Below are 17,857 nucleotides of genomic sequence, written 5' to 3' on the forward strand. Positions count from 1 at the left end.
AAACTGCAAACTTTTCTAAATGCTTGTCACTTTCATTTCACACCAAGCACTGCATATACCACGAATTTTAAAGAAGTCAGTGATGATGAGTATGTGCAGTTCCCTTGTGAGTGTGAAGTTTTCCCTACCGCCAGTCTTTTCTTTAAAAAATGACATTTTGGAGTGTGCATTTTTGGAGAGGTGGTGAGGACAGGACATAATTATGTGGATGTTTTAGAAAACAATGGCCAAGAAACATTTCTATTGTGTTTTATAAAACAAAAATGTAACATTTTCAAAATTGCTGGACAATAGGTGAGTGCTTGACACTTACTGCTCAACATGTACATTACAAAATTTTAAAAATCCCAGGGAATCATTTGAGCAGCACGGAAAACAAATTTTATAAACAAATAATGAGTATATGTATTTCACCTGCTATATGAATAAAGAAAGAACGCTTCAGTAAAAAACCTTACACTGACTAAAAACAGTACTTTGTGGCCCATTGTTACAGTGGTGTACTTCAATATTGGGTAGAAGAGGTACATCATGTCTACTGCTTTGCACAGTTTCTTCACCATTATCCTGCTGTGACTCCTCATAAGATTTTGCCTCAATTCTTAGCACTTTGGCACAACCACTAGCTGCCAGTTCACTAAGTGTCACCAGCTTCATTGACAGACTCATTGCTAGGTTCCTGTGTCAGTAAGTTCCTTCCCAAACTGCCAGACCTAGTAGAGCGCAGCCCCCTGTCTCCTGTTTGGTTCCTGTTGTTGGATTTATCACAACACTTCACCCTTTGCAGTACTGGGTGAAAACACGAGTAATAGAGAAGCATAAAACCTATACCTGTCACAAAAGGCACAATACACCCTAACAAAAGTGGATAGAAGTACCACTCGTTTCGCATTGTCGTGTCTGCTGTGGCCCACACTGTCACCGCCGCCATGACGTTCTCTGCAAAGCAGATTGTGTAGTAGATGGAGTACCGAATCCTGTTCTGCCCATCCTTTGGTGCGATGTACGTAAAAATGTAGACGAGGCCGAGGACGGAGCAGAAGAGTATCTCCGCAGCTCGCTGTTTCGTTGCAGATACTTTCTGTGAGAAGCAGAAGTTTGTGCGTTCCCACAGTGACAGCCAGACTGTCACGATTAACCAGTGCACACCACACACCACAGCAGTCTCTGTAGGAAATGTCACCGAAGCCACAGAAATTGACAGAATTCTCGAAACTGTAACAAATTGATACACATACTGCGTCAACTGAAAGAGCACCTCATACAGTAAAACAAAAAAAACTTTTCAGAAACCAGATGCATTACTTTTATTTTATGTATCTTCCAGGCTTGGTAGTACCATGCAAGCTTGAGCTACTTGGTCATGGCACAAGTCAATACATAGTTTACCAAATACTGATTAAAAAATTGTAAACTAAAGAGTTAATAAAACAGGAAATAAACTGTGAAAGTGCATACAAATGAAGAAAGACAAAAGCTCTACATTAATGATAGGAAGTACTGTATAGAATAGTAGGAATGTGTGACAAGGAAAAGCACTTGAACATGAATCTGAATACTTGGGGTTGATCACTAAATTTTATTCAGTTCTGTTGGAAGTCTGTTGAAATTGAAACCTGCTGAACAGTGCGCTCCTTTCCATCCACTGTTTAAGGAAGTGTTATTTGAGCTATATTTTTTTCTCTGTAGTGTTTACTGAATGTATGTTGCAATTTCTTCTGAATGAATCAGTACTGTCAGCATGTTCCGTGATGCAATCTATCTACAGAGTGAGCAGATTTCGAATTCCAGCACCTAAAGAAAGGCCTATTCTGGTATCTTGGAAGCAAAACATTGAATGACAGATGAAGCAAGGAGAAATAGGAGCCAGATGAAAACAGGGAAAAAAGCGTGGCCTTCTCTGCCAGAAGAATTCAGTATGTATCAAACATAAACATTTGTGGTAGAAAGTGCACAGAGTTCCCCAACATATAACTGCTTGTGCGACAGTAGAACAAACAAGCCTTCAGCTTCAGTGTTGGACACAGTGGAGATTGTACCTTTCTCGAAGAGCACAGCATTCAGTTTCTGCACATCTTGAAGATGATCCTTCTAAGAATGCCTTCCGTCTATCCTCAGTATTAAGAATTCAAAATGGTCAACTTCACATTTTGTTTAAATAAACTCTAAATGTCCACCACTAGAATTTAAGATAAGTGATCATTCCATTCTCTTCCATGTAATGTTGCAAGTTTACCTTCCACTGTGTTTGAGGAAACATATGTAACAAGCAAAGTATTAAAAGACTTTTTGGATGGAATGAATGACCTTTTGAGGAGGTAATATGAACTGGAAGTAATGAGATTAGCCATAAACATAAAATGTATGGATCCTGTAGCTGACAAAGTAAAGTAGTTTGGTACCTTGGAAGCAAAACAATGCATCATAGATTAAGCAAAGAGTAGATAAGAATCAGACTAGAACGGGAAGAAGCCAACTAGTATCACACATATAGGCCTTAATGTGAGTGAAAAATTGTGGATGTGCATTTGTAACACAGCAGTGTATAGGGGTGAACTGTGGACTGCGGGAAAAATGGAAAAGAAAAGATTCAAAGTTATTACGATGGCATTTAGAAATGAAATGCACTGAAGACATAAAAAATGAGAAGGCTCTTTGTAGGCTTGGCTAAGAAAGGAATATAAGGGAAATACTTCACAGATGAATGGGAATGATGACAGGAGATATGTTAAGGCATTGGTAGGGAGTAACATGCACAGTTGTAGAGGAAGCTATAGAGGGTGATGGCAAAACCTTCATGGGTAAGTAGAGATCAGATCATATACAACAAACAATTGAGGACATTGAATGTGGGTGCTACTCTGAGATGAAGTGAGTGATACATTAGAGGAAATCATGGTGGGCCACATCAAACCAGTTGGAAAGTTGAAAGTTGGAACACCAGTTTGGGAGGGGGGGGGGGGGGGGGGGAGGGAAGGAATGCATCATCTACCTTCTCCACTAGGATTAAGACTGTCTATAGTCATCCTTCGAACATGCTTCTGTTTTTGTTCCTAAGACAGTGGGTCTAATGGTATTTCCAGTCTTGATTCTCTCTGCCAACAACATCATGCAGGAATTTTATAATAACTACACTGTATACAGAGTGGTCTAAAATTCCCCTTACGAACTTCTAAGATTTGCAGAGGGGCTGAGTAGATAATATTTTGGATTGGAACCCAGGTCAAGAAATGAAACATTTCTGTTCTACAACCATTTGACAAAATATTGGTAACATGACCATTTTTACAAGCAGTTTATTAGGTGTGACCCAGTACATCACTAGTTTTGCAATTCTACTTATTAATAACCAAAGAAACAAAAAGGAAACTAAATCAGTTTTCAGAGACACTGTTGTTTACAGTTAAACTTAAATTGTTTTTGTCCTTTTCAGAGGAGGGTTAGCATTCTGATCCACTACAAGTAAGGTTAGAAATGACGACCATCAAGTTAAGTGTACACGTTGTACCTATGAATGATGATGTGGTATACATGCTCTATCACATGTGCTGTGTCTGCAATCTGTCCTGCAGCGATCACAACTTTTGCCACCAAGCCTTCTGTCTCTGGAGGTGTCTCATAAACCAAATTCTTCATTCTACCCCAGAGGAAAAAGTCCAATGAAAAATCTGGTCATCGTGGAGGCCACATGATTGGGCCACCTTGGCCTATCTGTTGGTGTCTGAATTGCTGGTCCTGAACATGACATGAAAAGTTGGGAGATGCGCCGTCACAATGAAACCACATGTTCAGTGCCACAGCATCCAGAAACATGCCAAATACTTGTTATTGGAAGGTCAAGTAGATGGGACCCATGGGCTTGGTGAGCATGGGGGGCGGGGGGGGGGTGAACATATTTGGAATGTGGGATGTGGGTTTTTGTTTGCCCAGACATGGCTGTTTTGAAAATTGAGAACACAATCCCTAGTAATTTTACAACCGTCTATGAAGAGAATGTGCCACGGAAATGCTACAGGCTCTTTGATGCAGGGGCACAGAAATTGCATACAAAACTCAACACGTGGTGCAAAATTGGCTGTCATTAGTGATTTTATCTTTTGAAGGTGGTTTGGATGTAGTTGTTGGTCATGCAGAACATACCAGACGGTGCTGGGAGCAACATCCTTTGCACGCACAATGGCTCGTATACTCGTTGACAGGTTCTCTTCAACGTGATGCACTGTGGCCTCTTCCAGAATGGATGTGTGGTATCTCCTGGAAGCACCAGTCACATCTGAGTACAGTGAAGGTACCTCTTTGTTGAACCCATTACATAATTGTGACAAAAAGGGTACACAATGCAGGCAGATATTCTGGATAACGATTTTCATAAAGATGACGAGCAGCTCTTGCATTACTGTGAACTTCATCATGTAGACGGACCATGTTGGTATATTCCGCAAATGTGTAGTTGACTCTGTTGCTCTAACACTCACAGACACATGAATAAGACTCAAACCAGGTCATAGAGACTGCCGATCTGACATAAGCACTGCCCTCATAGGGCCAGTATTGCCCCTCGTTTTCCTGCATTTCTCCAGAATCCAAACTGAACTTCCACAAGGCCAGCTTCTACCAGTTTCTCCATTCTTCTGTCTAGAATTCATATTAATATTTTGCAGCCATGATTTATTAAACTGATAGTTTGGTAACTTTCACCCCGTCAGCTCATTCTTCTTGAAGTGTGAGGGTATTTCGACAGTCTTATACATCTTGCACACCAGATGGAATACTCTTCTCATGGCTGTTCCGATGGAATGTCAACTACACGAGTGGCCTGGTTTTGGTTTAGGTCTTGCAATTCTCTGACAGATTCTTTTCACGATAGCATATTTCTGATATCGTCTTCATCTATGGCCTCTTCCACGTAATATTGCTTTCAAGCTCATCTCCCTTGTATGCATGCTATATATACTCCTTCCACCTGTAAGCTTTACCTTCATTGCTGAGGATTGATTTTCCATCTTAGCTCTTGATATTCATGAAGCTACTTCTCTTTGCTCCTAAGGCCTGCTTGATTATCCTCTAGGCACTATTTATGTGTCCTCTGGTGACATACGCTTCTATATCCTTACATTTGTCCTCTAGCCATTCCTGCTTAGTCATTTTGCACTTTTTGTCAATCTCATTTTTTGGCAATTTGGATTCCCTTTTGCCTGCTTCATCTGTTGCATTTTTATATTTTCTCCTCTCATCAGTTAAATTCAATATCTCCTGTGATATCCTTGTATTTCTACTAGACCTTGTCTGCCTTCACTGTTTCATCTCTCAAAACCACCTATTCCCCTTCTTCCATTTTCCTTTCTCCTGTTCTAGGCAATTGTTGTCTAATGCTCCCTCTGAAACTCTCAACATCCTCTGGTTCTTTCAACTTATCCAGGTCCTGTCTCCCTAACTTCCTAACTTTGTGCAATTTCTTCAGTTTTAATCTACAGTTCATAACCAATAAATTGTGGTTAGAGTCCACATTTGCTCCTGGAAATGTCTTACAATCTGGTTCCTAAATCTCTATCTTACCATTATACAATCAATGTGAAATCTACCAGTGACTCCAGGTCTCTTCCACATATATAACCTTCTTTCATGATTCTTAAACCAAGAGTTAGCGATGATTAAATTATGGCCTCAGCAAATTTCTACCAGGTGGCTTCCTCTTATTTTTTCTTCTCTTGGTTTTCCTACTATCAAATTCCAGTCACCCGTCACAATTACACTGTGGTGACCAAAGTCTTGGGACATCTTCTACTATTGTGTCTCACCTCCTTTTGCTCAGTGTAGTGCAGCAATTGAAAAAAAATGTCACGATGATCTCTCAATTGGCAAAGATTCTACAATAGTGCCCCATTTGAATCCTTAGGTGGAGACTGACAGTGGGGAGGTGACTGGGAGAAAAAGACTGAATAACCACATTGCGAAATGTTTCTAGGAAAGGTAGAAAATCTGAAAAGGGAAATGCTAAGGCTCAGACTAGATATAGTGGGGATCAGAGAAGTGAAATGGAAAGAAGATAAGGATTTCTGGTCATATGAGTATAGGGTAATAGCAACAGCAGAAAATAGTATAACAGGAGTAGGATTAATTAAGAACAGGAAGATAGAGCAGAAAGTGTGTTACTGTGAACAGTTCAGTGATAGGGCTGTTCTCATCAGAATCAACAGCAAACCAACACTAACACCAATAGTTAAAGTACGCAAACTGACATAAGCCAAAGATGAAGAGCTAGAGGAAAAAAAAAAAAAATGGTTCAAATGGCTCTGAGCACTATGGGACTTAACATCTATGGTCATCAGTCCCCTAGAACTTAGAACTACTTAAACCTAACTAACCTAAGGACATTACACAACACCGAGTCATCACGAGGCAGAGAAAATCCCTGACCCCGCCGGGAATCGAACCCGGGAACCCGGGCGTGGGAAGCAAGAACGCTACCGCACGACCACGAGCTGTGGACAGCTAGAGAAAAATATGAGGATATTGAATGGGTAATTCAATATGTAAAGCAAGATGAAAATCTAATAGTCTTGGAGGATTGGAATGTGGTCGTATGAAAAGAAGTACAAGAAAGTTTTACTGGAGAATATGGACTTTGGAATAGGGATTAGAGAGGAGAAAGGCTAACTGAGTTCTGCAATAAATTTCAGCTAGCCATAGCAAATACTCTAATCAAGAATAACAAGAGGAGGAGGTATGCTTGGAAAAGGTCAGGAGATATGGGAAGATTTCAGTTAGATTACATCATTGTCAGGCAAAGATAACATAATCAGATACTAGATTGTAATGCATAACCAGAGGCAGATATAGATTAAAAGATCACAATTCAGTAGTGATGGAGAGTTGGCTGAAGTTTAAGAGATTGGTCAGGAAGAATCAATACACAAAGGAGAGTGATACGGAAGTACTATGGAATGACGAGATATGCTTGAAGTTCTCTAAGGCTACAGATACAGCAATAAGGAATAGCTTAGTAGGCAGTACAGTTGGAGAGGAATGGACATTTCTAAAAAGGGCAATCACAGAAGTTGAAAAAAAACCATAGGTACAGAGGAATGAAATAAATAGGAAGTGCAGGGAAGCTAAGACAAAATGGCTGCAGAAAAAATATGAAGAAATCAGGGGGAAAAAAGATCATCATAAGGACTGACTCAGCATATGGAAAAGTTAAAATAGATTTAGGTGAAACTAAAAGCAATGGTGGTAACACTTAGAGTGCAACAGGAATTCCACTGTTAAACACAGAGGAGAGAGCAGGTAGGTGGAAACGGCACGTTGAAGGCCTCTGTGAGGGGCAAGACTTGTCTGAAGGCATGATAAAAGAAGAAACAGGAGCCATTGTAGAAGAGGCAGGGGATCCAGTATTAGAATTGGAATTTAAAAGAGACTTCAAAGACTTTAGATTGAATAAGTCAGAAGGGATACATATTATTCCATGAGAATTTCTGAAATCATTGGGGGAAGTGGCAACAAAGTGACTAATCACATTAGTGTATAGAATGTATGAGACTGGCAATATATCATCTGACTTCCAAAGAAACATCATTCACACAATTCTGAAGATTGCAAGAGCCAAAAAGTGTGAGAATTATTGTAAAAAACAGCTTAACAGCACATGCATCCAAGTTGCTTTTCAGAATAATATACAGAAGAATGGAAAAGAAAATTGAGAATGTGTTAGATGATGATCAGTTTGGCTTTGGGAAAGGTAAGGGCACTAGAGAGGCAATTCTAATGTTGTGGTTGATAATGGAAGCAAGAATAAAGAAAAGTCGAGACAGATTCGTAGGATTTGTCAACCTGGAAAAAGAGTTCGACAGTGTCAAATCGTGCAAGATGTTTGAAATTCTGAGATAAATAGAGTAAGATATAGGGAAAGACGGGTAATAAACAATATGTATAAGAGCCGAGAGAGAACAATGAGACTGGAACACCAAGAACGAAGTGCTCAGATTAAAGAGGGTGAATCTGTATATCGAAGAAACAATGACAGAAATACAAGGAATTTTCAAGAGTGGAACTGAAATTCAAGGTTAAAGGATATCAATGATATGATTTGTTCATGACATTGCTATCCTCAGAGAAAGTGAAGAATAATTACAGGATCTGATGAATGAAATGAACAGTCTAATGAGCACAGAATATGTGTTGAGAGTAGATTGAAGAAAGACAAAAGTAACGAGAAATAGCAGAAAGAGGAACAGTGAGGAACTTATCATCTGGATTGGTGATCACCAAGTGGATGAAGTTTAGAAATTCTGCTACCTAGGTGGCAAAATAACCTGTGATGGACAGAGCAAGGAGGACATAAAAAGCAGACTATCACTGGCAAGAAAGCATTCCTGGCCTGGAGAAGTCTACAAGTGTAAAACATAGCTCTTAATCTAAGTAATAAATTTCCAAGAATGGACATCTGAATCATAGCATTGTATGGTAGTCAAAGGTGGACTGTGGGAAAATGGGAAAAGAAGAGAACTGATGCATCTGAGATGTGGTGCTACACAAGAATGATGAAATTTAGGTGGACTGATAAGGTAAGGAACGATGAGATTCTTTGCAGAATCAGTGATGAAAGGATTGTATGGAAAACACTGACAAGAAGGAGGGGAGGATGGTAGGGCATCAGTTAAGACATCAGGGAATAACTTCTATGGTACTAGAGGGAGCTGTAGAGTGTGTAAAAACTGCAGAGGAAAACAGAGATAGGAATACATCCAGCAAATAACAGAGGATGTAGGCTGTGAGTACTACTCTGAGATGAAGAGGTTGGAGGTTAACACAGGAGAGGAGCTCGTGGCAGGCTGCATTAAAACCATCAGATAACTGACTTAAAAAAAATAGAGCGAGAGAAGTGATGTAGCATGGACTCAACAAGTCATTGGAAGTCCCCTGCAATAAATATTGAACTGACCACTCGATTATGTTTCATAAATGTTCAATGGGATTCATGTCAGGCAATCTGGGTGTCCAAATCATTCACTGAATTGTCCAGGATGCTCTTTAGACTAATTGGGAACAATTGTGGCCTGGAGATATACAGCATTGTCGTTCATAAAAAATTCCAACATTGTTTGGGAACATGGAGTTCATTAATGGCTGCAAACGGCCTCCAAGTAGCCAATGATCAATTCAGTTGGAACAGAGGACCAAGTCCATTCCATAAAAACACAGCCACACCATTATGGAGCCACCACCAGCTTGCACAGTACCTTGTTGATAACTTGAGTTCTTGGTTTTGTGGTATCTGCACCACACTTGAACCCTACCATCAGCTCTTACCAACTGACATTGATACTCATATGACCAGGCCACTCTTTTCCAGTTGTCTGGGGCCCACCCAATATGGCCACAAGCCCAGGAGAGGTGCAGCCGGTGATGTCAAGCTGTTAGCAAATGCACTCATGTTGGTTGTCTTCTGCCATATCTCATTAATGCCAAATTTTGCCATACTGTCCTAATGGATACATTTGTCATAAATTCCACATTGATTTCTGTGGTAATTTCATGCAGTGTTGCTTATCTGTTAGAACTGACAATTCTATGCAAACACCGCTGCTCTCATTTGTTGAGTAAAGTCCATTGCCCACTGCACTGCCTGAAATTTGGTATTCTCAGCACACTCGAGACACTGTGGATCTCAGAATACTGAATCCGCTATAGATTTCCAAAACGAAATGTCCCATGTGTTTAGCTCCAACTACCATTCCGCATTCACAGTCTGCTAATCCGCACGGTAAGGGCCATAATGACATCTGAAACCTTTTCACATGAATCACCTGAATACACATGACAGCTCCACCAATGTACTGCCCTTTTATCTTTTGTATGTGATATTACTGCCATGTTTATATGTGCATATCACTATCCTATGACTTTTGCCACATCAGTGTAAATTTTCATTTCCTTTAACTACTTGAATAATTTATAACCTCTTCATACATTTTCTCAATCTCTTTTTCATTTGTGGAGCTAGTTGACACATACACTTGTACTGCTGTGGTGAATGTGGACTTGGTGTCCTTCGGTTACGTAGCCAAAATCCTTTCTTTGTGAGCTAAATGACAAAAAGCATTTAAAGCAGATGGACAAGTAACAGCACTTAAATCTCCAAAATGCAGTGAAGAACTAAGCACTAAGGTAAGAGCAGTCTCAAATGAAGACAAGGCTATGTAACTTTTATGTTCAGTCCTCAATAATTTTCAGGGAGTCTTATTCTTGTCTATGCACTCACTGCCTCAGTTGTCTCTTTTGCTATAAAAGAATATATCGACCTTGTGCAGTTAAAATTTAATGTCATATTTACTGTCAGTGCCAGGTATGCTATAACATTTAGGACTGTTGAATAAGGCAATTACAGCTGTACTATAGTAGTTTGTATTTCTAACTCCATAAATAATTTTTAGCCTTTGCAAAGTGAAGTGTAAATTATATTCTGAACTTATCAGTTATTCATAGGAAACATAGTTTAAATCAGTATCAGATGAAGATGTCTACAACAATGAGCTTTGAAAATACGCTCACTGAATGAGGTGGCACAGTGGTTAGCAAACTAGACTCACATTTGGGAGGATGATGGTTCAAACCCACATCCGGCCATCCTGATTTAGGTTTTCCGTGATTTCCCTAAATTCCTTTGGGCAAATGCTGGGATAATTCCTCTGAAAGGGCACAGCTGATTTTTTTTCCCCATCCTTTCCTAATCTGACAAGACTGATGACCTTTCTGTTTGGTTCCCTCCCAAATGCAACAAACCAACTGATGAACCAAATACGCTGATTAATTTGCTTTCATGAGTAGTTTCATACTGTAAACATTTTTTAGTCTGAATTCTATGAACCAAAATAAAATAATAATAATGAAAGAAAGGAAACAAATCTTACCAGTAACCATGAAATGCCAGAGGAACTGTATAATTGTTCCTTTCCATGTGATGTTTTCTTTGTCTTGTTGTGCTAACCGTATTACTCTTTGATAGGAGGCCACAGACCAGCCGATATTTAACATGGAGCTTCCGAAAGATGCCATCTGACTGTCATCTAGAAACAGAAACAGGTATTATATTTTCTTGAGGAAATATCTCATCATATTATCCATAAGTAAAATAAAGAGCATGTTTGAAGCACATAAACATATTGCTATTTGCATATGATTCTAAAGGTACATGATGAACCAAAATTTTCTCAACTCTGACAATATATACATTAAGATACTGACAAATAATGGATTACTAACAGACAAAATACAGGTTAAGCATTGCTCAAGAGGATTGTAAATGAACCAGAGAATGGAAGGATGTGGATAAGGAATATATACACCAAAACACCAAAGAAACTGGTATAGGCAGGCATATTCAAATACAGAGATATGTAAACAGGCGGAATATGGTGCTGCGGTCAGCAACAAATGTATAAGACAGTAAGTGTCAGGTGCAGTTGTCAGATCGGTAACTGCTGCTACAATGGCAGGTTATTAAGATTTAAGTGAGTTTGAATGTGTTTTTATAGTCAGTGCATAAGCGAGGGGACTCAGCATCTCCAAGGTGGTGATGTAATGAGGATTTTCCTGTACGACCATTTCACGAGTGTACTGTGAATGTCAGGAATCCAGTAAAACATCAAATCTCTGACATTGCTGCAGCCAGAAAAAGATTCTGCAAGTATGGGGCCAGTGACAATTGAAGAAAATTGTTCAATGTGACAGCAATGCAACCCTTCCGCAAATTGCTGCACATTTAATGCTGGGCCATCAACAAGTGTCAGTGTGCGAACCATTCAACAAAACATCAATGGTATGTGCTTTCGGAACCAAAGACCAACTCGTGTACCCTTGATGATTGCTTGACATAAAGGTTTATGCCTCACCTGGGCCCATCAACACTGAAATTGGACTGTTGATGACTGGAAACATGTTGCCTGGCTGAGTGTCTTTTCAAATTGTATTGAGGGGATAGACATGTGCGGGTATGGAAACAACCTCATGAATCCTTAGACCCTGCACATCAGCAGGGGACTGTTCAAGCTGGTGGAGGCTCTGTAATAGTGTGGGGCATGTGCAGTTGGAGTAATATGGGACCACTGATACATCTAGATATGACCCTGACAGGTGACACATACATAAGCGTCCTATCTGATCACCTGCATCCATTAATCTCCATTGTGCATTCTGATGAACTTGGGCAAGTCCAACAGGACAATGCGACACCCCACACATCCAGAATTGCTGCGATGTGGCTCCAGTAACAGTCTTCTAAGTTTAAACATTTCTGCTGGCCACCAGACTGCCGAGACATAAACATTATTGAACGTATCTGGGATGCATTGCAACGTACCGTTCAGAAGAGATCTCCACCCCCTCGTACTCTTATATGGATTAATGAACAGCACTGCGAGGTTCATGGTGTCAATTCCCTCCAGCACTACTTTAGACATTAGTCGAGTCCATGCCAAGTCATGTTGCAACACTTCTGCGTGCTCACAGGGACCCTACACAATATTAGGCAAACATACCAGTTCTTTGGCTCTTCAGTGTAAATCTTTGCCTTTTGGAGGTGGGACTTCCTCCAGTTGTGTGGCGTAGCAACCATAAAAATTGCATGTGACCTGAATATGGAGATGTCATTGTGGTCACTGAAAATTCTTTATGTCGGTGTGGTGGTATAAAAAAGGCCAAATGTCCTGCAACAACAAACCAAAACGGGGTTACTATGTACAAGCCAATCTAAAAAAAATGAGTGCTGAGAAAAAGGAAATGGATGTGAATGATTGTTAATTAGTTCTGAGAGATATAGATGCCAAAGCTGGACTTCCCATAACATAATACCGCCATCATTTTTGCAGTAAGCTCTGAGAATGTGGCAAATGGTACAGCAGAACCATGCAACTTCACTACCAGGAAAGAAATTTTGGATTGGCGCTAGTGAGGAAAAAACGATTGGTATCAGTTATCCTAGCTTAGTAGCATTCGGTACACCTTACACCAATGTTCACAAAACACAGCAATGTGAGATGATTTTAACACTGACACCGTAATGATAAGAGTCTCAAATCTCTATATATTCTGTGCTTTGTGAGCAATGGTGATAAGTGTGTTGAATGCTAGTAAACTACAATGATTATACAAGGCATTTTCAGAAAGCAAGTGTACTAGATTTTTTTTTATTTTTTGTTTTATTTTTTTTAGGAAAAGAGTATTTAAAAGAAATTAGAAGATTTTGTTCTCTGTTTGTCCATTTGTCTACATAATCACGATCCCATTCGCTGCATGTGAATGAGCTGTGGCACAAGCTTCCTTATGCCCCATTCTAAGAACTCTCCCACCAGCTCTCATCCCCCCTCCCAAACCTTAGAAACTGTTTCTGCAATTGCGCATCAGTTAAAAATTTAATGCCACTCATGTGTGCCTTCAGGGATATGAAAGATGACAGTCTGAGGCACCAAGCCGGGGGAATATAGAGAGCGGTTCAAAACATCCCAACCAAATTGAGTCCAAGCATGCCTCAGTGGCTAGGGCTATGTGAGGACAGGTGTCGTACAACAAGCACATTCCTCTCATCATCATTCCCCTTCTTTTGTTTTGAATGCTTCTTTTGAGTTTAATTAGGTCTCACAATGTTATTGTGCATTGATGGCCTTCACCTGAGGCAGAAATTCGACCAAAATGATGCCTTTTCAATCTCAAAACACTTAGGATGTGATTTTTTTGCCAGAAATTTTGGTTTTGAATTTTTTGGCAGATGGGGAACTGGTGTGACACCACTGTGATGACTGTCTTTTTGTCTCAGGTGTATAATGAGCCACACCCATTTCATCTCACATCATGAAGAGCTCAGAAAATCCTCACCTTCCAGTTCAAGTCACTCAAGAAACTTGCAGGTGCTGTTAACTCAATTTTTCTTGTTGGTCTGTTTTGGGACCCATCTTGTGCACAGTTTCTTGTGCCCCAGCATTTCTGTGAGTGTCTCATATAATACAGGTCTGGAGAGTTGTAGAAACATCACAGAAATTTCATCTGCTGTCAATCAATAGTCTGTACAAACAGTTTCCTCAATTTTTTGCACCAACTCATAAGTCAGAATGGAGGGTCTTCCACTCCTCTGTTTGCCATGGACATTTTTTCTGCTTCCACTAAACTTCTTACACCAATTAAACACACTCAGTCTGCTCATAACACCTTTGCCATAGAACATTTTGATTTCCAAAGAAATTTTGATAGGTGTTATTCCTTCTGCGAGTAGAAAGCGGACTGCAGCATGTGGCTCGCACTTGGCGGGATTTTTTACCAACATCTTTCACACAACTGGACACGACAACGTGAATTTGTGTACTACAGTGTTCCTGTGTTTGCTTGTTCTGGTCAGGGGATCCTTCTTTACCACTCAGTGTTGTCAACTCTCAAAAAACAAAAACCCACAGCCCATTATGGTCACAGTACACTTGATTTCCGAACATACCTTCTAGAAACCACTACTTCACATACACACAAACAAATACCCACATTAAAAATGTGGCCATGTTTTAGGCCTGGTTTTAATTGATTTTCACCATTGCATGCATTTCAGGAACACTTTTGTTTAAGAGATTCTCATGCAAGCAATGGAGTCAGTATCTAACCTGCAGAATTAACCTTTCACTCTGCAGTGGGGTATGTGTGGTTTGGAACTTCCTGGCAGATTAAATGGGTGTTGAACTGGGAACTTAGACACCAACCATGCCATTCACACTCTTTCCGATGGGTCGTGAATCGTGCCCAGACAGATCAGTCGGTAAAGGCATTGGCATCTATATAAAATGAGTAAAAAGAATGGATCCACAACACCACAGACCAATACCCTGAACATCAGTTTGTTGCAGAATTCTTGAGCATATTCTAAGTTAAAATATAATAAATTTCATTGAGACAGAAAAGCTTCTGTTCACAAATCAGCATTAGAAAGCATTGCTTGTGCAAATCTTAGCTTGCTCTTTTTTCATAACATATACCTCAAACCACGGATGAAGGGCAATGGGCAGATTCCATATTGCTAGATCTCTGGAAAGCATTTGATACAGTGCCATACTGCTGCCTCTTAATGAAGGTCCAAGCATAAGGAATTGGTTCCCAGATATGTGAGTGGATCAACAGGTTCTTAAGTAATAGAACCCAGTGTGTTGTCCTGAAGAGTGAGTGTTAATCAAAGACAAGGGTATTATCAGGAGTGCTCCAGAGAAGTGTGGTAGGCCTGCTCATGTTTGCTGTATACACGAATGATAACAGAGTTGCCAGCATTCTGCAACTGATTGCTGAAACAATGTAGTATATGGGAAAGCATCATCATTGTATGACACCAGAAAGATACAGGATTACTTGGAAAAATTTGTAGTTTGTGCTATGAATGGATATTTGCTCTAAATGTAGAAAAATATAAGTTAAATGAACAAAAGCGCTGGCAGGTCGATAGACACACAAACAAACACAAACATACACACAAAATTCAAGCTTTCGCAACAAACTGTTGCCTCATCAGGAAAGAGGGAAGGAGAGGGGAAGACGAAAGGAAGTGGGTTTTAAGGGAAAGGGTAAGGAGTCATTCCAATCCCGGGAGCGGAAAGACTTACCTTAGGGGGAAAAAAGGACAGGTATACACTCGTACACACGCACATATCCATCCACACATACAGACACAAGCAGACATATTTAAAGACAAAGAGTTTGGGCAGAGATGTCAGTCGAGGCAGAAGTGTAGAGGCAAAGAAGTTGTTGAAAGACAGGTGAGGTATGAGTGGCGGCAACTTGAAATTAGCGGAGATTGAGGCCTGGCGGATGACGAGAAGAGAGGATATACTGAAGGGCAAGTTCCCATCTCCGGAGTTCGGATAGGTTGGTGTTGGTGGGAAGTATCCAGATAACCCGGACAGTGTAACACTGTGCCAAGATGTGCTGGCTGTGCACCAAGGCATATTTGGCCACAGGGTGATCCTCATTACCAACAAACACTGTCTGCCTGTGTCCATTCATGCGAATGGACAGTTTGTTGCTGGTCATTCCCACATAGAATGCATCACAGTGTAGGCAGGTCAGTTGGTAAATCACGTGGGTGCTTTCACACGTGGCTCTGCCTCTGATCGTGTACACCTTCCGGGTTACAGGACTGGAGTAGGTGGTGGTGGGAGGGTGCATGGGACAGGTTTTGCATCGGGGGCGGTTACAAGGATAGGAGCCAGAGGGTAGGGAAGGTGGTTTGGGGATTTCATAGGAATGAACTAACAGGTTACGAAGGTTAGGTGGACGGCGGAAAGACACTCTTGGCGGAGTGGGGAGGATTTCATGAAGGATGGATCTCATTTCAGGGCAGGATTTGAGGAAGTCGTATCCCTGCTGGAGAGCCACATTCAGAGTCTGGTCCAGTCCCGGAAAGTATCCTGTCACAAGTGGGGCACTTTTGTGGTTCTTCTGTGGGGGATTCTGGGTTTGAGGGGACGAGGAAGTGGCTCTGGTTAATTGCTTCTGTACCAGGTCGGGAGGGTAGTTGCGGGATGCGAAAGCTGTTTTCAGGTTGTTGGTGTAATGATTCAGGGATTCCGGACTGGAGCAGATTCGTTTGCCACGAAGACCTAGGCTGTAGGGAAGGGACCGTTTGATGTGGAATGGGTGGCAGCTGGCTCCTATCCTTGTAACCGCCCCCGATGCAAAACCTGTCCCATGCACCCTCCCACCACCACCTACTCCAGTCCTGTAACCCGGAAGGTGTACACGATCAGAGGCAGAGCCACGTGTGAAAGCACCCACGTGATTTACCAACTGACCTGCCTACACTGTGATGCATTCTATGTGGGAATGACCAGCAACAAACTGTCCATTCGCATGAATGGACACAGGCAGACAGTGTTTGTTGGTAATGACGATCACCCTGTGGCCAAACATGCCTTGGTGCACAGCCAGCACATCTTGGCACAGTGTTACACCGTCCGGGTTATCTGGATACTTCCCACCAACACCAACCTATCCGAACTCCGGAGATGGGAACTTGCCCTTCAGTATATCCTCTCTTCTCGTCATCCGCCAGGCCTCAATCTCCGCTAATTTCAAGTTGCCGCCACTCATACCTCACCTGTCTTTCAACAACTTCTTTGCCTCTACACTTCTGCCTCGACGGACATCTCTGCCCAAACTCTTTGTCTTTAAATATGTCTGCTTGTGTCTGTATGTGTGGATGGATATGTGCGTGTGTACGAGTGTATACCTGTCCTTTTTTCCCCCTAAGGTAAGTCTTTCCGCTCCCGGGATTGGAATGACTCCTTACCCTTTCCCTTAAAACTCACTTCCTTTCGTCTTCCCCTCTCCTTCCCTCTTTCCTGATGAGGCAACAGTTTGTTGCGAAAGCTTGAATTTTGTGTGTATGTTTGTGTTTGTTTGTGTGTCTATCGACCTGCCAGCGCTTTTGTTCGGTAAGTCACCTCATCTTTGTTTTTATATATAATTTTTCCCACGTGGAATGTTTCCTTCCATTATAAAAATATAAGTTAAGGCAGATGAGTAGGATAAAAAACCTAAAATGTTTGAATTCAGTATTAGTAATGCACTGCTTGACAACTGAATGTTGATTAAATATCCAGGCACAATATAGCAAAGCAACATGCGACAGAATGAGCACATAAGGCCAGTTGTAGGGTAGGTGAATGGTTGATTTTGGTTTACCGTGAGAATTCTAGAAAAGTGTAGCCCATCTATAAAAGAATCCCAAGTAGAAAAGTTCTGCAACTTTTTCTTAAGTACACCTTGACTTTTTGGGACCCTAACCAGCTTATATTAAAGGAAGACATCAAAGTGTGCTGCTAGCTTTGTTAGCAGG

General features: G+C 41.0%; 1 protein-coding gene across 2 annotated transcripts in view; it reads right to left on the minus strand.

The window, feature by feature from the left end:
* Positions 1-288: 288 nt before the first annotated feature.
* LOC126425071 (XK-related protein 7-like) overlaps positions 289-17,857 on the minus strand; it is a 30,574-nt gene continuing 13,005 nt past the window's right edge. Inside the window, exons 4-6 of one of the 2 annotated variants that reach the window (XM_050087981.1) lie at positions 10,911-11,066; positions 4,141-4,254; positions 289-1,215 (exon numbers count right to left, since the gene is read on the minus strand). In XM_050087981.1, the coding sequence (XP_049943938.1) occupies positions 638-1,215; positions 4,141-4,254; positions 10,911-11,066 (848 nt within the window). In that variant the 3' untranslated portion in view covers positions 289-637. The remainder of the gene's footprint in view (positions 1,216-4,140; positions 4,255-10,910; positions 11,067-17,857) is intronic. The other variant, XM_050087982.1, reaches the window with a different exon arrangement.

The sequence above is a fragment of the Schistocerca serialis genome, chromosome 10 (assembly GCF_023864345.2).
Source record: "Schistocerca serialis cubense isolate TAMUIC-IGC-003099 chromosome 10, iqSchSeri2.2, whole genome shotgun sequence".
NCBI classification, from domain to species: domain Eukaryota; kingdom Metazoa; phylum Arthropoda; class Insecta; order Orthoptera; family Acrididae; genus Schistocerca; species Schistocerca serialis.